Source organism: Anopheles cruzii, chromosome 3, assembly GCF_943734635.1.
Source record: "Anopheles cruzii chromosome 3, idAnoCruzAS_RS32_06, whole genome shotgun sequence".
Taxonomy (NCBI): Eukaryota; Metazoa; Arthropoda; class Insecta; order Diptera; family Culicidae; genus Anopheles; species Anopheles cruzii.
This window is the reverse complement of record NC_069145.1, coordinates 78,766,992-78,787,815: the sequence shown is the minus strand read 5'-3', so window position 1 is coordinate 78,787,815 and position 20,824 is coordinate 78,766,992. Positions and strand designations below refer to the sequence as shown.

At 47.9% G+C, this 20,824-nt stretch overlaps 4 protein-coding genes across 5 annotated transcripts in view; 1 reads left to right on the top strand and 3 right to left on the bottom strand.

Moving 5' to 3' along the window:
* Positions 1-38: 38 nt before the first annotated feature.
* LOC128275221 (ubiquitin-conjugating enzyme E2 E1) lies at positions 39-4,628 on the bottom strand. Its single transcript, XM_053013644.1, has 5 exons — positions 4,489-4,628; positions 3,424-3,911; positions 3,197-3,344; positions 3,012-3,096; positions 39-2,893 (listed from the first exon to the last, which is right to left on the bottom strand). Exons 2-5 carry the CDS (start codon positions 3,862-3,864, stop codon positions 2,881-2,883), a joined length of 687 nt encoding a protein of 228 aa, XP_052869604.1. The 5' UTR covers positions 3,865-3,911; positions 4,489-4,628; the 3' UTR covers positions 39-2,880.
* A 1,180-nt stretch (positions 4,629-5,808) lies between these two features.
* On the bottom strand, positions 5,809-7,317 carry LOC128272927 (metallophosphoesterase 1 homolog). Its single transcript, XM_053010815.1, has 3 exons — positions 7,163-7,317; positions 6,254-7,090; positions 5,809-6,186 (listed from the first exon to the last, which is right to left on the bottom strand). The coding sequence occupies exons 1-3, from the start codon at positions 7,256-7,258 to the stop codon at positions 6,001-6,003; spliced, it is 1,119 nt and encodes a 372-aa protein (XP_052866775.1). The 5' UTR covers positions 7,259-7,317; the 3' UTR covers positions 5,809-6,000.
* A 362-nt stretch (positions 7,318-7,679) lies between these two features.
* LOC128275197 (protein slowmo) lies at positions 7,680-11,865 on the top strand. Of its 2 annotated transcripts, none has more exons than XM_053013614.1 (4): positions 7,680-7,968; positions 8,734-8,899; positions 10,425-10,750; positions 10,826-11,865. In XM_053013614.1, the coding sequence occupies exons 1-4, from the start codon at positions 7,937-7,939 to the stop codon at positions 10,932-10,934; spliced, it is 633 nt and encodes a 210-aa protein (XP_052869574.1). In that variant the 5' UTR covers positions 7,680-7,936; the 3' UTR covers positions 10,935-11,865. The 2 variants fall into 2 exon arrangements, with proteins under 2 accessions (XP_052869574.1, XP_052869573.1); XM_053013613.1 differs by having other exon boundaries at positions 7,682-7,968; positions 10,425-10,730; positions 10,794-11,865.
* Positions 11,866-18,894: 7,029 nt separating this feature from the next.
* Positions 18,895-20,824, bottom strand: part of LOC128271066 (voltage-dependent L-type calcium channel subunit beta-1) — a 12,392-nt gene continuing 10,462 nt past the window's right edge. Inside the window, exon 11 of the mRNA XM_053008499.1 lies at positions 18,895-19,553. Within this exon, the coding sequence (XP_052864459.1) occupies positions 18,895-19,553 (659 nt within the window). The remainder of the gene's footprint in view (positions 19,554-20,824) is intronic.

Sequence of the window (20,824 nt, the reverse complement as noted above, 5' to 3'; positions counted from 1 at the left end):
CGGGAGTAAGTTTTTAGGATACACATTTATTTATGTTTTTTTTGTTTTCATTACTTCCATAATTTTAAATATTTATGTCCGTTCTGTGACAACGCTATTCGCGCTTGTCGGGGAAATTCGTTTGAATCAGCATTTTAAAATTTCCTCCCAACCACCACAGCGTGTGTCAGCGTGTGTCTGTTGACGTGTCAGTATCTTCACGCCATGAAAAGGTGGAAACCCGGACCAAATGGAGCGTCGGAATGATGATACCAATGAACCTGATATTTGGGGTTCGTATGTAGCTGTTTGCTTACTCGGAATCCATCAAGTTTTGAGTAGCGTGGCGTGCTGATACGGTACACAACACCGTCGGTGACTTGCCGGATGTGCACCACGCCAAGTACACACACACACGCAAACTTGTGAGAGGAGTTGCTGAGTTCCGATTTCATACAACACTTTTAAAGGGCTAGGTAGTTTCGCTCTCTGGTTCACCCATATGATCCTGGCTAGCTATAGACCGTGCTAGATTATGCTTTGATTGAATTACTCACTTTTGCCTGTTCGTAGCACTTTCCTTACAAACTTATTCAAATACTAAAAGTAAGATAAATCATACACCTACAAGAACGATTCGTTCCAGTCTATCGGCTCCGGCCCTGCACGGTTTATACGTAATCTAGGAAGAATCACACACATCCTTAGCACGCGACCGCTGCTTTTACTCAGATTGGGTTCAGTGTGCCCTTTCGAACGAATTCAGGAATACAGGACTCAGAAGTGCACGTTGGAGCGTTGGTCCAATTTTATGCAAAACTGTTGAAACATTCATCGTACCACACGGCTCTTGCGCTGTTCTGTTTCGTTTTATGTAAAGCGTTTGTTGGTAACGGACCTATCGACGGCTCACCACATAACTGTTCTCGATTGACACTCGTTAGGCTTGCCAGAAATAATGCTCAACAGAAGATATTACCTGATTTTGCACGAAAAACGGGGACGCGGAGTTCAATCTCAAGCACCGCTTCATAGTAAAACACCGAGAGGCATCAGCAGGAATACGATTAGGTGCTTTACTCGCGTCTAGTTCCCAGTGAAGGTGTGCGCATCTCCGCCGAGCGATTAGTGCAATAAACAGATCCTTCTGTTCGCTCACGAAACACACATTTCTGTTTCGAGTTGTTTTTTACTTTTCTGTCAAATCTGTCTCCCCTTGTTTATACATATCACATTATTCCCTTAGTTCATTCATTACAATCTCCACCACATCTTCCGTTCCCTCGAATGGATTTTGGGGCCCTATCGATGCACGGATACCGCATTACAAGTCTCCTCCTTTCAACCATCCGTGTACTGCATTCATGGGGGGTCTCCGGCACAGTAACGATTAGCAAATAATCCTTCATTTTGCTGAAAAGGTAAATAAACGGCAACCATATGAAAAATGATCGCTCAAAATATTTCCTAATAGTACTTCCGGGCAGGAAAATGAACACGATACTGCCGCTTATCCCATATTTGTTCGACTGGTTGAACGTACTAAATTAATGATCTTGCAGTAGCATTAGAGGAACATGAGATCGCTTGCGATAACTGGCGTGTTGTGAATGAAGAACCACCTGATCGATTGATGTACCGGATGGCAAAAGGAAAAACGTTCAATAGCGACCCGGAGAACAACCAACACAAGCATCCGCCATCTGCTCAGTCTCAATATGTGCTACCATCAATCGTGGTTAGGGCGTGCCGCGCGCGCGATAGAGTTCCTGCGTGGTGAATCACTCTCTTTACTACAGACTATATCATATCATTTGTTGTTTAATTTGCCGGTCATACCATCTGCGACCAAGCTTTGATTTACTCGTTTCCCTATGATGTTACTAGGAGATCCTTTCTAGTAATGTTCCTAGCAATCCGTATGAATAAAATAGTTTACCTAGCGATGCCAGACTCTCCATTGCCAGAAAGCACACATTGCGCGTTGCGTTCAGTGTAAGTGGGCGGGGTCCGGTTCCGGTTGAGGCGAGCTCATTACACCAAAAAACAACATGGAAGCTGACGGTTGTGTTCCTAACAGGACTTAAATCTTACTCAATCCGCCTGTCTGCTACGAAGAATGCATGCTTCAACGTTTCTATTGTTAAAAACCCAGCTCACTTTGTTTACTTGTGAGCATACTACTTCGGCGTAAGTCAGGCCCTCACGTCAATCCAGTTCGCATGACGACATCCAAAAGCAGGGGTTGCTAGGGTATTATGTCGCGCACCTACGTGTATTCCATCGGTTTCGGGGTGATTCTAACTTCTGGATGCCGGTTTTTCGCCATTTATTCACCTCCGGATTTGGAATTAACAACCTACCACTGACGAACGATGGTCGCAACAGCGCGTAGTTTGATTGGAACCCTATATAATTCAAACATTTTGCAAGAGGAAATAAATATAAAGAAGACGGTGGTCGTTGCCCCTATTGCCTCTTTCACCGAGTGTGTGTTTCGCGAGTGGCTATATGCGGATCAGAGTTCGACTTAAACTATTCCTTTTTTGTTTATGAGTTACTTGGCGTGATTGTTGGTTGAATCGATTGGAAAAATATTACTAAATACATATTTCTACGATTCTTTGCTTCCCGCATCTCTGCTAGCTGCGTCTTTCTTCCTCTGTTGACTGGCGCCACCTGCTCTGTGCCGTCGCCCTTCACACGTCGTCCGTTTTCTATTGCTGCTGCGCGCGTTGTTATTAGTTATTCTGTCTCTTCTTACAAATCAATCATCAACCTATTTATTGGTGTGAAGTTGTGTTTCATTTTTTTGGGTTGATTTGAATTGTTGTTATGGTTAAATTTATAAATAGGTTTGAATTCAAATAAAAAATTTACATTGCAGCTCGGGCAGAGAAATCACGTAGCATATCTGAAATTAAATTGTGAACGGTGAAAGCATGCATTAACCTACTTGCAACACGCATCGAACTACCATTTGTTTCTGAGGAAAAGGCACACAAGTTCAAGGCTTACTGAGACATTCTCACCTTTTAGTCCACAAACGGGCGATCCGGTCGTGCTCTTCTCTGTTCTGTAAATATTGGGTCGCAATACTTCCCACTAGTGGGTCAGCTGAAATTAGAATACGAATGTTCAGTGTAATTATGCTTCGATGATGATGATGCTTCACAGGGCAGGATAAAGACAAATCGATACAACTACAGGTACTCACCAGGATTACAGTCTGTTAGCAGGGAACAGATGGACAGTAACACCTTCGATATGGTCAGCGCCGGGGACCAGTTGTCCTTGAGAATGTCCAGACAAATCACACCTTGGCTGTTAATATTGCAGTGATATATCCTAGTCCGGAATGTCACCTGCGAGAAGGGGGAAACAGAACTTATAAAGGTTGCCCTGCGCCGTGCTGAGGGACCACCCCATTGGCGGCATATTTACTTTTGGTGGTTTGAACGGATACTCCGGGGAAAAGTGTATGTCCAGGAAAAAGACACCCCCCTCGTACACCGAGCCCGGTGGCCCGAGAATGGTTGAGACCCATTCGTACAGATTATCACCCTTCGGCCCGGCGCTACAGTTTGGCGGTGGGTCCAGCGTTATTTCAGCCAGCTCTTTCTGGATTCGTTTAGCCGACGTTCCGAGCGCTTTGGATATTTTTGGATTCGATTTTGTTTCCTTCGTTTCTGGCTTCGGAATGCTCGTCTCCGTTCCCGCCGTCGTTCCACTGCCATTTCCGTTGCCGTTGCGGCGCCCACCGGCATTGTTACCGCCATCACTGCTCCCGCTGCTTCCACCACCCGCAGAACCGCAACCACTACCTGCGCCGCCACCGCCACCACCTCCTCCGCCTGTACTGCTAGACCCGGCACTGGTCGACATTCTGTACGTTTCTTCTTTTTCTAAAAATTGCACTAGAGATACAAGATCTGCAAAGAAAACACAAAAGAAAAAGTAGCTCACACCTTAACTTCAATCAAGCATGTAACGAACGGAAAGGAATTGATTTTCCATTACAAAGCCTGTCTCGCAGGAGTTCGCTTTTCTTTTGTCAAATTCGCTCTAATTTTGGAGACCATCCTTTGTTCAACAAAGACACTCAACCTTTCCGCGGCATCGAGAAGAAATCGATTAAAGCACTGTGTTTCATTTAAAAAAAGGGCTTTGCCTTTTTGCCAGCTTGCGACGATCGCCATTGGTTGCTTTGTCAAACACACAGCGAAGCACCAAGTCGCTTCTGAGAATGTGCTCACGAATGAAGTAGCAAAATTCCCCTCAAACCTGGCGATTGTTCTTTGTCCACTAAAGCACTGGCGACGTTTCCGGAAGTAACGCCGTAGTGTGGCCAGGACGATCCTATATCAAACGAAGATTGAGCAACCACCACCCATCCTGCCTCGTACAACATCAAACGACTAATCACAAGCGGCCATTTTGGGTGAAGCGCTTATTAGAATAATGTTTCGCAGGAATTTTGTGATTCCTCAGCAAACAGTCGGCGACTACCTTTTCCCCGAAGGCACCTTTTTGTCGACCACACTGCCAAATAAAACAGCCAGAAGCCGCAATATTCAGCTCCACCAAGCGTTTGGTACTAGCCAGCCGCAACCAAACACACACAGCACACCAGCACTTGACCGGATCGATCTCGGTAGGCCCTGCGAACCGGACAGAATGTCATCCACTCTGCTCACATATACACCCGTCTCTTTCTCTTTCTCTGTCGCCCGTATTGCTGTATCGTACTCTTTCTCTCGCAGTGAAATTAAGCTTTTTCGCTCACTCGAATTCGATTGGCTTTTCTTAGGTTTTTGCTCCTCTATGCTTATTCTTTCGGCTGCTGCATTACGAATGCACAAAATCTCGTCTCTATCGAAAGTATCAATGGAATGTCCTGGAAAGTCTCACTAGATCCTGCAGCGGTGACCAAACCTTACCGTCGCCTGCCTGGGATATTCTATAACTCTAATTCTTCCTCTTTTCCTAATGTTCTGCGGCCACTCTATTCACTTCCTTCGCTAATGGCAGAACTTGGCAGCTAACTTTTAACTACTTGCACTTTTCTACCCCTTTTGCTAACCAAACCCAGCTTTGCAGATATGCTCTATCGTTACGTTACGAATTTATTACCAGCTTACGAACGATTACTTCCGATGATGTACGGTGAAATTTTGTACACTCTTCTCTTCAGAACAGCTTGTGCTCTGAGGAAATCCGACTCTGCCGATAAACTGCCAAATTCCCTGCACCAACACATCCGCGGACACACGCACACCGTTGCAATCTTAGTTCAATGCCGTCCAGTAGCAACGACAATAGAAGGACAACTTTTGACTTTTAGGTCTTAGATGGATATGGTGTTGCGTTCAATACTTTACGCCTCTCGGCATGTGTCTCTGCACCGCACATCGGGGAACGATTCTACAATGGTTGTGGTCGATTCAAAGCAAGATGGGACATCGGTTTCGTTTCGTCGTCCAGGCAGGGTCTTACGGCGTTTGTCTTTTATTTGAATATTTGCCTGAGAAGTATTAGAAAATGCCGGCCGGTCTTTTACTTGGAGTTGGAAAAAAGTACTTTAACGTCTAAAGTAATTTATCTATGCAGTTATGCGGTCGTAGTTATGATTTTTCTGTTATTCGAAAGGACATACATAATCTATCAATCTTGGTTTGGAATAGTTTATACAGTTTTTGCTTTGTTTTGCACAAAAAAAAATACAGAACCCCGAAGTGTTTTTGGAGTAATGCCGGCGCTTAATCGTGCTTTATTGTTTGGGGAACATTACCATTGTCGACAGATCCCACAGTTTGATCGTGTGATCCCATGAGGAGCAAAAATGCAAAAAATCTCACTAATTTTTATCCATTAATCATATTTATACAAACGTATTCTACTTCCGTAAGCGTGAAATATGTTAACGGTTTATTTCAAACGCGTTCTCGGACATTCGTACATTCGTTTCGTTAGGTGGCGCTAAAAGATGGTTTAACGAGATACTTAGGATGGCTTGAGCGGTTATTTGGTAAGTTTTTTGTAGTCTCTCCGATCGCGGCATCGGTACAGCTGGCCGACAAAGCCGCCCACTTTCAGTGTGGACGCAAGAAGTATCAGAATACCACCGACGAGGTATATGGTGACGATGGTCTGCTCCTCCGGCATTCGACACCGGGCGATGGTGTGCTCTTCGAGAGATATGCGAGCCTAAAGGGGATTGTACTTGTTTAGTTAAATAACCGGATGGCGGCTCCAACGGAAGCCCGATAGTTACCAGGATAAAGCTGGGATCATTTTTGTTGCGCCAGCTGAACGATGGTAGCGTATATTCTTCGATTTTCAATCGATTTTGTACCATGTGGCAGTAGTGATGCGAGTGACCGCTGAATGCAAGCCTCGGATTGAGCAGATCCCCGATCATGTCCGTCGATTCCTTCGACAGCACCTCCCAGCGTTCGCGGTACAGCTCAACGGAGGGTGCGTCGTGCTCCTTGCACTCCTTGTCCGACTCGCGGTACATGGGAAAGTGTTGTAGCAACACCGGTCGACTGTACTCTTCCAGCTTCGGCACATCCTTACACTGCCCGATACCGCGGCCACATTTGAAGATAGACTCAATCGCTTTCAGTTCCTTCTCTGCCTTTTCGCACAGATAACATCCGTCCCCCTCCATGGCGATCGAGTTGATTGTGACAAAATTGACGCCCCGCAAGCTTATCAGACCCACGCCGGTATTGTTAAACTGATCGCCAAACCGTTGCACCAAATTGGGCCGGGTCGCGTAGTGGAACCCGATATCGTGATTTCCGACGATACTGTGCAGTGCCACGCCACGCGGCGTGTGGAACAGCTTCCGGAAGCGATCGACGTAGTTTTCAAACTCCTTCTGGTTCACCCAGTTGCCTTCGTCAAACACGTCACCCAGAATGAAGACTACTTCCGGTTGAAACAGTGTGACTGCGGACTGGAACGCGCGGTGCATCTGCCACTCTCGGCGCAGCTTATCGAACCAGTGCCCCCGGATCGGACCCAGTAGGTGGGTGTCGGCCAGCAGCATCACATTGACCGGTTCCAACCCATGCACGGGCACCGGCTTTGTAGGCCATTGACACTGCGGGGTGGGACGGAAACCAAAACTGCTCTCATATCTCGGGAGAAGTCTGTTTGATTGCTCGATACTTACCTTTAAAAGCACAACGTAGTACACAACGAACTCGTTAAACACAACCAACGATACAATGCTAAGCAGCAGCCTCAGCAGGAGCGTTTTCAGCTTCATTTTGGAAACGGAATTCCGATTGTTAACCTATTAAATGCATTCGAACATTACCGCGGAAGTTGTGGTTTTTTTTTGGCCCAAAAGCCAAAATGGGTCACTTCGATCAAAATGTTATGATAAACAAAACGAGAAACGTCACTTTTGACACAATTGTCGATGGAATGTAAAGTTACCCTATCAGCAAGGCGATGCAATTCATAGTCCAACATTTCATTTGTTTTACATTAAGCATCAGCAATTGTATTGCTGGATGCGTTTAATTCACGTAAAAGCAAAACTTGAAGCATAACGCACTCACTTTGCACGCCACAACCACTTTGCACCCGCGTGGTCTCCCGTAACGCTACGTTACCGAAGGGATGGCCGCCCGTGCGCAATCTGACAGCTCGCGATTGCGACAGCCGAATTTCCTCGCAATCGTCCTCGCATCGTTCACTTTTTCATGAATGTTACGGTCGAACGGAGGTGCAGTTGGAGTTCCCATCCGTGCTAAGGACAGCTCTTGGTCCCCGGTGTAGTGCCGATTTTTGTTTCCGCGAACGTGCGTTCCGTTTCCGCACAGTGTGCTGGCCAGCCGTAACCTTCGCTTACTCATCATTAATCGCTGGAACGCGTTGTGCGTTCGTGATTCACACTCCGTAACGCCAAACCGCGAGTAAGAGCAATACACACAGCAAAATGAAAATCTGGACATCGGAGCACATCTTCAAGTAAGTAGAAAAGACGACACAATCGTGCTGGTATGAGGGATAATCATCGGCCCATGCTTCCCCGTGCTACGGTTGCTATGCGTTTTTTGTGTGTGACGATGTTATGTAAAAGCCGTGCATGTGTGTGAAAAAAAAACATTTTGACAGTGCGTCTGGAACATTCTTTACGCATCGGGCCGCGCACCGCCGTCGTGTGACGAATTTTATGTAAAATTCATAAGCTTCAGCGACCGCAGTGATTGGGTTTTGTTAAAAAATGAAATCGCGCTCATTGCGGACCCATGTGCTGCGAGTGAAACGTCAAAGTACGTTCGCGATCGCGACCTGGTCAGCTGTGTGCGAGGGCAGTGTGTAAGAGTGAGACGACGGCGCTCTTCCGCTCACTCTGGCAACTGTTGCTAGAGCAAACAGCTGTCTTGGATGTACTTGAATTCGTGTAATTATTTTGTTTTCCCGACGATCCTTTTACGATCGGTTTCGACCACTTTATTGCGGTGAATGGAGAAGCCACACGGGGCCAGCAGGTCACCGAGGACGTCTGCGAAGCGTTTGGTTTCCGCTGCCGTCACTCGCGTCCAATGGCCCCCTGTATGATGCTCGGCAACCTTGACTTTCTCCACGGGTTGAAGGCGACTCTTGACGGTCGATCACATTCGACGACATTGGCTTCCTCGTGGGAAAGGGTGTCTCAAGAAGCTATTCTTTCGTGCGTCATTAAAACTAATAACAACCATATTAATCACATTACTTTTTGTCTCTTTGCAGCCACCCCTGGGAAACCGTAGCACAGGCGGCCTGGCGCAAGTACCCAAATCCCATCAACACAGCCGTCATCGGTACCGACGTGGTAGAACGGAGGGTCGTTGATGGGGTTCTACACACGCACCGGCTGGTCAGCTCCAAATGGTACTTCCCACAGTGGGCACAAAAGGTAGCGTATTGGAACGTTTAACTTATTGCCTCTTTTCTATGTGAAGGTGCAGGATAATTAGACCGATACTGTGTGCTTTGGCTCGTTTCGTTTCATTTTCTAAATGCTGTTTGACCTCAAGGGGGGCACAATAAGTTCCCACAAATAGAACATAATGCGTAGGACTCCCATAAGAAAGAATATTCGCTCCACGCGCTTCCTAATGCCTGTAAAACGAATACTCAGGCAAATGGACCGCGTCTCCCTTTCACGAGCGCGACACAAGTGAGCTCTTGGTTGTGTGACACTTAACACAATCAAGCGGACGATGGAATGTGAGTCTAAATTTGCCACGGCTCACTGTCACAGGCGTCATTGGCCACACGCGCGTCACCGTTTCACATGCTCGCAAGGGAAGCTTTTGCGCATAACCCGGCTAGGAGCGCCGCCGCCCTGGGACACGCGCGCGCACGGTCACCGCGATAAATTTATTTAACTTTCACTCTCCGAGTTCGTCGTGAAACAATGTTCATCAATGAGCTTAACCACGTTCCTCTTACGACGGTGAGCTCTCTCAGATTTTGATTAAGTGTTAATGCACCTCGTGTCCGGTGCGCCGTTGGGTACACGTGACCAGCGCATGCATTGGCCGTCGGCTCGACGATAGCAACGAAGACGAAGATCGAACTTCGGGCATTGGCTCTCGTTTGCTGGGCGTAAAAAATAGTATCGTAAAGCATGAGGAGGGTCCCTATAGAAGAGGCCAAGTCGTTGTCCGCTAGCACGAAGAAAGGGTTTGAATCTTTTTAGACAATACGCGTTGACGTTGAGTTGCCAAAAATCAAGTCTTCAGCATGATTTTTACATCGTTTCATGCGCAAATTTTTAAACATTCCACTCTACGCTATCAGCAGGTGGCAACGCGACGCATGACGAAGCGTCAGATTCGCATGATGCTAGACGCTTGGCCCTACTGATAAGATTATAGAGGTGTTCGAGTGAACTTTGATGTTGGGTAAAGCGGCAAGTTTGTCTCGGATGGTTCAGTTTTGCCGTGGCGGTATCTTATCTGGAATGGACTATTCGTCGCGTGGATTCTTGTTAATCCAGCGCTCTTTTGTTGGTGACTTTTCAATCCGCGACCGCAAAATTGGTCGATAATGAAATATTTAATAGAAGTAAAGCAGGGCAAATCGGACCATCGGGCAGTGATTTGCATGCTCTCAACTCACATGTTGCGTTTCCCACGTGCAACTCGCACCCGTGTGATGAATCGTTCGGGGTTTTGTTTCCTCTGCTTTTGTAGAGCAAACAGGCCGCGCCCACATGACCGCCGGATTGCCGGAGTGTGGTTGTTGGGCGGCAGAAGGAAGCTTCGCGTGTGCTTCGCGTCATGCACTTCGAGGTGAAGGTGGTTGTTTGTGTTTTCGCAATTGTTTACTAATTTACGAGCGGGCGTTTAATTCGCCCTCAAGCGGATGCATGGTACAATCGGCGATGAATCAATAAATACATGTGTGCCTCTTTTGTTCCCCCTCTTTTCTAGCTCATCGGTTCACCAAACGTGTGCTATGCGAGCGAAAAGTCAACCGTCGATCCGCAGCAACGGTTAATGACGCTCAAAACGATCAACCTCACGTTTGGCAGCTTTCTTTCAGTGTACGAAACACTTAGCTACGTTCCACACCCGACCGATCCGAGCAAGACGCTCCTGAAACAGGAAGCGACAGTGCAGGTCGAGGGCGTACCGCTGAATCGCTACATGGAGGACGTGCTCACGAAGAACATCAGCAACAACGCCGGCAAGGGTCGCCAAGGGCTGGAATGGGTGATAGGCAAGCTGAATGCTGAGGTAAGTTCAGTCCACTCAATGTGCCGCAGCCGCACACTCATCGTATCGCTCGCCTCTTTGCAGATGAAAGAACTGGCCAGCAGTGCGGCAACCAGCACAAACGAGATCCTGACACAGACGAAAAAGTCGCTCGACGACATTACGGATCAGGCTCGCAAGAGCATGGACGAGCTCAGTGCGACGGCGCAGAAGATTCACATATAGTAACAAACGCTGTACAGCGGCGTCGTCGGCGTCATCCAGGACCAGTGGAGGAGCCGGTGAGGCACCGGAAGGAAATGGTACAGCAGGAGTCCGGCCTACAACGCCCTTCACGTCGAAAGCTTCGCTCAGACCATCACCGCAGCAACAATCGTCGAACAGCGCCAGTACCGTTCCTTCGTCGGGGCCCTCTTACACTGCAAACGGCAGTACGGTGGGCAGTACCGGAGCCGAGGCTTCTTCCTCCGGTGCACGGAAGGAAACTGCGAGCGAGCGAAATGGTCGTGGTGCGTTCAGCACCACCACCACCCGGGGCAGCTAGCGTCCCGGGCGATCAGCCGATCATCATCACGATCGTCATCATCGGCCTCTTAGGTTATTGTTTTGAAACGGTGTTCCTCGTCTCGTATCTCTTTCTGGTTCTCTCTTGCAATTCCTTACTGTCTCGTTAAGTCACAGTTTCCCTCCAGTATGCGATTCACTTTAGTTCATAATTTATTCCCATTCGCCCCCCGAACATTGGTTGTCGCTTCGAGAGCAGGAGTGACAAACACGGATAGTACGAAAAGTTATTAGAGATAAACAATGTGTACCAAGCAGAGCAGAGACAAAAATCAGAATGGGCGGGAAAGCGGGGACGGTGCTGTACAGCCATCCTACCGAGCGGATTATTATTATTTGTACCGAAATGTACGTAATGCAATTCCTGTATTAGTAGCCGTAGTACGCCGCCGGAGGCTAAGAAGACAGATACAAAGTGTGGACATGTTGTGAACTGTGTGAATGGAATTCGGAATGATCCAAGTTTTGTGCACGCTGCCAAATCCGTTGCTCGCCCGATTGTAGACATTTTAATTTACATTTAATTAGGTCATTTTCAAATTGCTACTTGATATAAACGAAAAGAGACGCGAAACCGCTTCTTAGAACAACAGCTGGCCACCTGGGTTGTGAAGGCTTTTGTCTTCAGTTGTGTGGTGTCCACTTCGTTACGATCCGAACTCTACCCTTCAAACTGTTTTTGGTCGTTTTCGTGCTTTTTCGGGCGGGTCGGTTTTTGATGCGTTCCACTGGCACAAAGTGCAACGATCGCTCTGAGCCGCGCCACACCAAATGAAAGATGACAACAAGTTAGGGTAAGCTTAACAGCATCAATTGACTAGCTATCGTGACTCATTACTTTATTAAAATGTTTATTGAATGCAACCTTTTAAGTAAAGCGCCAGAAAAAAACTGCAAAACAATCTTTCGATCATAGGAAAATCAGCAGAAAATGAATATCTTTATGTACCGAGAAATGGATTAAATATTGGTAAATTTGTATATAAAGCGCTAACGTTTCTTAATAGTCCAATTTAATGTTTATTCGCGCAACTAGGTCACCGCTAAAAAAACTCACCAATTTGATCCCATCCTCATGTGACGTTGAAAAGAGATCAATAAAATCAAAGCATATTATAAAGACACATAAAACATGAGTTTTTTAATCGTTTATCCGTAGTTTGCCGTTTGTCGAAATTTGTCCACCAAAAACCGCGGCTCAACGTTGTTGATATTGTAGATTGGGTAATAGGAGCAGAAAGGATGTGGCCGATAAATTTCAGGCGAAACATTTCATGTTCACCTGTCAAAATGTCAACTCAACTGCAGCGCCCCCTGGATAACGCTCGAAGTTATGCTCTCTTATTCATGTTCTCGATATTGCCAAAATCGTCACTGATTTGATTTTCTTTTTCAATTTACTTCTTGTTTTGAGGCTCTTATTGATTTACCGATCAAAGAGGGTTAGATTTACCGGCTTGTTGCGCTGCGACGCGGCTGAAACTAGTGAAACACGAGACTAGATAAAAATTATTTTATTTTTTTCATCATATATTTACAAATCATTTTGGGCTTTTTTTTTGTTGTTTCTTTACCTTTAAGTTTGTTGTTCAATAAATTTGTAATATTTGTTTAAATTTAATTTAAATGTGGCAACAATAAAGAATTAATCATTTTTTTTGTTCGCTTTTCTTTCGCTTTTTTCATGTTTGACTCATCTGTTCGTATTAATTATATTATCCGGTAGGTGTTTTGAGAGGGTGGAAGAGAGTAGTGTTGCTGTGTGTAGTGTTTGCTCGGTCACTCTAGCCGCACTTCTAGCGGGGTGGCTCACTTCGGATTTCGCGACACCACACAAGTTCCCAGCTGTTCCGTGTGTGCTTGAGCTTACCGGAAAAAGGGGAGGAAAGCTTAACTTTCCCACCGTTACCTCCCTCCTGTAACCTGTTTTGGACTAACTATCGTGTGTTCCTTTTTGTTATTTTGGTTGCTTTTTTCGTTCAACATACTTTTTGAGTGTTTTTGTTTTATTATTAGTAAATGAATGAAGAACATGCCCATGATTCTCGCCTCCGTCGTTCGACCCGATTCGAATAAAGATGCCAGATGCCTTAAAAGCGATTGGTTTTTGTTATTCTTTTTTTTTCTTTTTCAATAAAGGACCCGTAACCAAGTTCTCTCCCGACGGCTCGATACTTTCTCATCCTTCGCGGTGTGCTGTTGCGCTGGCGCCCGATACAGTGTCAAGCGGTAGGAAGGATGGATGAAACGGTAAGCAAACGGTATCGGATATCGGCTTAAGTAGCTCGCCCGTTGGCGCCGGTTTGTTCGCTTTCAAGCAGAGCGCAAACGTGCGCGTAGAACCCAAGCGTAGACAAGAACTAAACTGGCCAAAAAGGGTGACATATGAGCCATCCCAGTTCAAAGGCAAAGTATTGTTGCGATAAGTAAGATATACCCCACCGGATAATGCTGCTAACGAGGAGTGTAACAACAAACCCAGGTGTTTTAGCTACTGGTGTCCCCACCGCTTCGTCGGGGCACCCGAATCGGGAAAGGAAGAGATTTGCTTCTAATGCGCGCTGACAACGTTCAGGATTCGCGCGCACACACACACGTACACGCGCTTACACACAAACAGTCACAGGAAAACAACGCACCGTCCGCGAAACGAAGCGATGCGTGCCGGTTGCCTAGCGATCCCTCCAGCGGGTTGCGTGATAAATTTTATAACAGCCTGTATACGGGAGTGTGTGTGTGTCTTTGCATGCAGATGGGTGTATGTGTGTTTGTGGGTTCTTTTTTGGCCATATTTTCTTTTTACAAGTTTTCCCACTGTTCTCTCATCTCCCGTCTCGCTTTCCTTTCACTTTCTTAAGCTTTGCCGTTTTCTATTGTTTCGCTTCACTCTTTACTTCTGTACCTTACTTCACTTTGCCCATTTGTTACGTTCGCCAGCTTGCTTTGCTCCTTCCTCACTGCGTTTTGTTTTATATCAGTGCAAGGCAAATGGTATATGTAGCAAATATATTTTGTTTTGTATTTTTGTATTTTTGTAGTTTTTTTTGCGCTTTTATTTACTCCAATTTTTCTCGGGTTTTTTCTCTCATCATTAGGTTTGCTCGCTTTCTTGCTCGCACCCCGCGACAGTTCATAACATCCATAGGTTGGACTGGTTTGTTTTCCTTGGGGTTTTGCTGACTTTAGCTTTTTACAAGTAGAGAATTAGCTTACGGCGAGCCGCTGGCCTTCCGGTGCGGGAGCACGGCTGCCTGCCTCGGAGCACAGCGCCTGGTTCAATTATTCGAAAGTAGTAGTCGACTGATGATAGTAGCTGGAATCACAATCACGGCCCTGCTTGAGAACAGAACCGATGTTCTCACTGCTCTGCTTTTCTAAGTCTTTCTCTTCGGACCGAATCCCGCACGGATAGGGACGGGGGTGTGAAGAAATGTGCCTCGTTTCAATTGCGTGTGTGTTTTTGTGTGTGTACGTTTCGAAGGAAAAGATACATGTTGTTAAACTTTGTATAGTGTGTTAGCGTCACACCGCGCGTTGAATTCGTTTGTAGCTTCGTTTGTATATTCTTTAATTCTCAAGAGAGAGAGAGAGAGAGAGAGAGAGACCGAGAGAGAGAGAGAGACACGGAAACGAGTTGTGAGTTTTAGAGTGTTAAGTATCGTAATCTTGTTGCTCCTCCTTTCCATTCAATTTCACGCCGGGGCGGCAATACGACTAGTAAGGAAGAAACATGGGTAATGGTGGTTGAAGAATCCGGATCAGGAAGCAAAAACGGCGGCAAACAAATTCTGCGGCGGACTTCTGTCTTGTGTCTGTGTCGGTGTGTGTGTAGTTGATAGCGTAATGTGTTTGTCGAAACCTTATCATTTCAGGTAACCGGGTACCGCCGTTGCTTTGCCATCCGTCTAATGTGGCGTCATCGAGAGCGCCATCATCCTGGCCATTCGCTAAGCTCCAAGAGTTCAACCCTATTTAAAAATCGTATGCAGCCAATTTTGTCACCCCTTTTTGTCGCTTTGTTTCACTGTCGTTTACTGTGCCTAGTTTTTTTACACTTGCCACTTCATGTTGCTCCCTCGTGCTGCCATCTGTGTCTGTATCAGAGATTGTTTTCCCAGCGATTGGCCAACACGTGCTACACCACCGAGAACCGGGCGCCTCCATCTAAGTATCTAAAATTGATCAATTTCATTAACAGACAAACTTTCAATGGAAAAAACGGAAAACCCTATGTGGCAAGAAGTCAAGGTCTCTCTCTCTCTCTCTCTCTCTCTTTCTCTCTCGCTCTCTCGCTCTCTCTCGGTGTCTGTCTGGGTACGTTCTGCGGTCTGCTTGGGGCATCGAAAAATGGATGAGAAAAAGGAACGGGCAAAGCTATGTCCTTCGATCCGATCCACCCAACGTGTAAGCATCATGGCGTGTGGCTCGCCTCTCGCCCTCCATCGCTGTTACTTTACAGTACCGATCCATGCGGCGTTTGAAGAGCGTTTTAAATTCGACGTAAACAATTCGGCGCTCCGCTGTGGGCTTTACATTTTAATTACGTTACTCTTTAATGCGTCGATTAAACTTGCTGCTTAGGGTTTTAGGCAATTTAAATTTATATATTATGCTTCGATTGATGCTTTTTTTGGTTTTTGCTTTCTCTCGTACTCGCACCGCTTTATACAAAATGAGATTTTATGTCCTCTCGCTTGCTCGCTGGCTCCTTCTTTGCATCCTTTCCGTGTGTATGAGTATGTGCAGGTGCGTGGTGACAGAGGGAGCTCCAAACAGTGCCTTTTGCCTGCACTGCACCACCGTTTCGCTAACAACAATCTTGTTTACAAGCATTTCTCTGTGACTGACCGGCGCTTTCCACCGGTTCCGGCTCCGCGCACAGGATCCGGCGTGGCAGCAAACGAGAGACTTGCGTGCCTTTCTTTCCCATTTGTTTTTTTTCTTCTTCTCTTCGCTATAATATAGTGGATAAACCTTTACAATTTACCTAAAGTTAAATTTAAAGCTTTTCTCATATTCTACTGCAAAGTTGTAACCCCTCTCCCTTCCTCGCGTCCCTTGCCGTTTGTTCGGAAATTTTCAATTATTCGGTTTCAAATTTGGATTTCATCGAGTTTTATCTTCTTCTTTTTCGCCGCCCTTTGGTCGGGTTTTCCCCGGGCATCAATCAGGGGCCCCTAAACCCGGGACGGGGCTCTCTCAGTATCATTTACGCTCCCGATGCGATGCCGATCAATGCGCGCCTTTCGATTCGAACTTTTCCACCATTTCCAAGGACCGGCATTTTAAGCGTGTTCCAGCGTGCCAATTGCGAACGAAACTGTCTAAGCGGGAAGAAGAAACGACCATTTTGTGTGCAACGTTCAACTTTGGGCGCACGCAGGGAACCAATGCTTGATGCTTGGCCGCTTCGCAGTATCTGTCTCCCCAGGTTTGGCACAATCACAATGACCGGTTCCGCTGTCGTGTCAGAAAGATGAAACGGGTTCCTGTACGGGCTTGATGGCCTCTAATAGGCTCGCAGATTGAGCTCTTACTATTTAGTTCGCTCCATGGATGTAAAAAACGAAGCTAACGGAACCAACGTCCTGGCTTTCTGTGTGTGTGTGTGATGAATCGAACTAACTTTTCACGCCAACGAATGATTCTGCGCGTCCAGCGGCAAATCGGGAGCCACTGGAGCGGATGGATCGACTAGGTTTTGGGGTGTAAGTATTGTGAAGCTATTGAGCATCGCTACTAAAACTAGTTACTCATCAAACGGCTACTTCTCTCTCTCTCACACACACACACACACACATCTGTGAGCTTTTCTCTCGGCTGGCCACATCCCGAACGATACGCCTCCTCCATTCCACCTGGCATCTGGCTGACCAGAGTTCCGGGCAGCTCTTTGATGCTATTTAACGCATCCTGCCACGCGTGATGAATGAGGGAGCGAGAGAGACCGCGAGTGAGCCTGTGTGTGTGTGTGGGTGTGAGTGGAGAGGCGGTAAAATAATATGTGGCACCATGACGCACCATGAACGTGGGGTACAGCAATACACCTGTTAAGACGCGCACTACTCGGCGACTGAACGACTGAACGTAACACTATAAACCGAAAGCACTCGTCTAGCACTCGCCTAGCAGGGGATGTCCACAGCGGGCGGGAGGCACACTAGAAAAACTCGGACATGATCAGATCTAAAACAAAAAAACAAACGGGGACGGGAAGTAGTAAAACAGCATCAAACAACGGGCCTACAACGGACGGGCACAGACGGGAACGGAACTAGCACACTACGCGGTGACGGGCACTCGGGGAGGGCACCCAAGCGATGGCACTCTGCGAAATGGGGGTGGTGTGGCGAAATGGAAACGCAAGATGACCGAGAATCCGCTGTTCCGCTGTTTGAGTTACACATTACATTTCCTGAGATTGATTTCATTTGTACTGACCGGAGGGTACAAAACCGGGAAGAATGAATACGCTACGAAAACAAAAAAAAACGAAAGAAAACCGGAAAAGGGGAACAGAACAAACAACAATTGAATCGAAAACATGGCAGTGAACGAGCAAAGTGTGAAAACGGAAACGGAAACAGTGGAACAGGAACCGACAAAACTAACGAAACTCGAAGGAAAGAGCAAACGAAACGGGACAAAACAAAATAACGCTCTACTAAACTCTGAAAGGGTGCCAACACAACTAGAAACACGACTAAACGAACGCTAAACGACACTCGTCAACGGGCGATAACTGGGGAACCACGGACGTGCCTGCAAAGAGGGAATCGCACAGAGAGAGAGTGAGAGAGACACTGACAGACAGACAGTTGGTCGGGGACGAGGACGGGGGGACCCCAGGCAGGGGTCCAACAAACCCCCTCCGGGGGAAGCAAGGAAGTCGTCTGCCTGAGTGACGTCGCCGGACGTTCGATGTGCGGTATTGGATAGAAATTGAGTATCTCACGCGAAAGGCCCTTCCTTTTCCGGTCCGGCCTTCAAGTGGTCCGGTTGGGGACAGGGCGGGGGGATTGGGGGCCTAGTACAACACATATAGGGATCGGATCAGGATGACTCGTTCGACACGGAAACGGTGCTGGAGCTGGATGCGGTGGGGCCGAGCATTAAATCGGCGTGTCTGCTATCCACCCCCGGTGTCTGTCCTTTGTGTTTGTGTTCGAGTGTGCGTGTGTGGTGTGCCAGAACTAGATACGTGACTGGGTGTGTGTGTGTGTGTGTGTGTGTGTGAGGGAACGTTTCGAAGAAAGCAGCTCGACCTGGAGGGAAGCTGCTGGAAGAGCGTCGAGTGGAAAACCTTGGATACCTTGCTGCCGTCTGTTACTGTGGGTGTGCGTGTGTCGTTGTATGTGTGTGTGTGTGTGGGTGGGTGCGTGGGTGTCTAGTAGAACTCGTCGTACTCGAAGCCATCGTCCTCGTCGCTGTCCGGCACGAGTTTCTCCTCGTCCATCGACTCCACGTCGGCCGTGTCGCCCTCCTCGTCTTCGTGGCGGGCTTTGACCACCACCACCGTCTCCTCGTCCTCCTCCTCGTCTATGTCGGGTGGTGCGGCCGTCCGCCCCACCGTCAGCCCTCCGTCACCGTCATCCTGATCCCATCCCTATATCCACGATTCCTACATGGCGTTCAGTACCCTTCTATTATTACCGCCACCACGGTGCGGACTGTAGTCGTCCCGGTCGCGGTCCCGCTCGGGCATGCCGCGGCGCACCGAGGACGGCCCGCCCGGGGCCGCCACCAGCTGCCGCGGCCCGCCCTGCACCGCGTACCCCCGGTTCAGCTCCCGGTCCCGGTCTCGCTCCCTCTCGCGGATCAGCTCGCCGTGGTCCAGGATGTCGCTACTCAGATTGTGCGCCCTACCGGTCGCGTGCACTACCGGTGCACTACTACCACTACTGCTGCTCGCCCCCAGGCCCCCCAGCTGGCCGGCGCCCCGATCCCCGCGCCCCAGCGCCAGATCGCGCGGATCGCGCTCTCTCAGGTCGCGCATATCGCGGCTGTCGCCCCGCACCATGCCGCCCCGGTCACTTCCTCCGCCGCCACCGCCGGCTCCGTAGTCGGGCGCACCGTAGCCGCGCTCGTTCAGCAGGTCGTCGGCGTCGTTGATGTCGTAGTGCAGCATGTCCCGCTCCCGCGCATGCAGCCGCTCGCGGTCCCGCTCCCGGTCGCGCTCGATCCGATCCAGCCGCTCCCGGTCCCGGTTGTCCCCGTGCCGGTTCGAGGCTGGCCGTCTACTACCACTACTACTATTACTATTGTGATGATATGATGCACCTAGAACGGACACACACCAAGAGACACACCGTGAGTGAGACCACACACACACACACACACACCGGCAACCCGGAGAAACGGAGAGAAAGAGAGACAGAGGCACAGAGATAGATAGAGAGATAGAGAGAAGGAAGACAAAAATTAAAACAAAGCTACGGGAGAAGAGCATAAAAGGGGGCACAACGGGAGGCCTTGTTGGCGTCACCGAAGCAATACATTAGTCGTCGTCGTCATACCGTACGATTTACTGGTCAGTAGATTGGTAGCGTTGTGTTAAGTAGCATGCGCAATGTGTTAAGGAAACAACCGCAACCCTTTTAAATGGCGTTAGAGATCCCGCTGCCGGAAGTCCCAGTGTTAGCAGTGTTAGGTGGCCACAATCCAAACAGTTCACATACCTCCTCACAGGATGATGCCTGGCTTCACGCACCAGAAACTTACAACGTACAAAAAGAGGCGTGTGGGGATTGTTTCGAAAACAGTCCAAACAAGATCGCGAAGCTTGGGAAGCCCGGCCGCATGGCCTCCGGGTTCCGGGGCTTCGGGTACACAAAAACCACAACACATTCAAATGGGAAACGGGGTTCAACAAACAACGTGTCTTTTCGTGCAACCCGGGACTCCTTTGCGTCCGCCGCCAGCAACCGCTTACAAGGTGTCCTCAACGTCGGTCATATTGAAAACTGCAGCGAGGGTGAAAAGATAGAATGACAAACGAAAGAAAAGTTGGTGAAGAAATTGACAAAATAAAAACGATGGAAGCTTAAACGGATAAATAAATAATTCGAAGCTCGAAGAGAGAAAATCAAATCAAACGAGACAAAATATTTAAAACAACGAGAAAAGATCACTTGAGTAAGAATGAATCCACCCTTTGGGTAACCCAAAACCAAACACTGCAACGTGGAAGTCAACTGTCAGCGGAGTTACAGAAGAAACAGTGAACAAGCAACGCACACTACGCCCAAAAAGAAGAAAGGTAATAAAATCTTAAATCGCCAACCATGGCAACGAACCAAACTGTCTACGGCTACTATACGAAAGAGGAAACTACTAGAGACGGCGACGTGAACGGGAAGAACGGAACGGGTTCGGGCCGTTCAACTGGCGAGACGGGTTACGGGGGGTCGCGTAGTAAGGGGGAGGTAGCTTTCGGTGGAGCAGGATATTCGAAGGCCGGAATTTGTGGCCAGTTTTCTAGGTTAAACGAATCCAACAATTACCTCGCTCGTTCCTATATCCGTACCGATCGCTAGATTCTGTGGGGACGC

What these genes read in the sequence shown, in the direction of transcription:
- LOC128272927 (XM_053010815.1), bottom strand. Translation starts at nt 7,258, where the DNA reads ATGAAGCTGAAAACGCTCCTGCTGAGGCTGCTGCTTAGCATTGTATCG. An exon ending in ACTACGTTGTGCTTTTAAAG is followed by an intron (nt 7,091 to 7,162) that starts GTAAGTATCGAG and finishes CCCACCCCGCAG; the next exon opens with TGTCAATGGCCTACAAAGCC. An exon ending in ATGATCCCAGCTTTATCCTG is followed by an intron (nt 6,187 to 6,253) that starts GTAACTATCGGG and finishes AATCCCCTTTAG; the next exon opens with GCTCGCATATCTCTCGAAGA.
- LOC128275197 (XM_053013613.1), top strand. Translation starts at nt 7,937, where the DNA reads ATGAAAATCTGGACATCGGAGCACATCTTCAA. An exon ending in ACATCGGAGCACATCTTCAA is followed by an intron (nt 7,969 to 8,733) that starts GTAAGTAGAAAA and finishes GTCTCTTTGCAG; the next exon opens with CCACCCCTGGGAAACCGTAG. An exon ending in TCCCACAGTGGGCACAAAAG is followed by an intron (nt 8,900 to 10,424) that starts GTAGCGTATTGG and finishes CCTCTTTTCTAG; the next exon opens with CTCATCGGTTCACCAAACGT.
- LOC128275221 (XM_053013644.1), bottom strand. Translation starts at nt 3,864, where the DNA reads ATGTCGACCAGTGCCGGGTCTAGCAGTACAGGCGGAGGAGGTGGTGGC. An exon ending in ATCCGTTCAAACCACCAAAA is followed by an intron (nt 3,345 to 3,423) that starts GTAAATATGCCG and finishes CCCTTCTCGCAG; the next exon opens with GTGACATTCCGGACTAGGAT. An exon ending in GCTAACAGACTGTAATCCTG is followed by an intron (nt 3,097 to 3,196) that starts GTGAGTACCTGT and finishes TTCTAATTTCAG; the next exon opens with CTGACCCACTAGTGGGAAGT.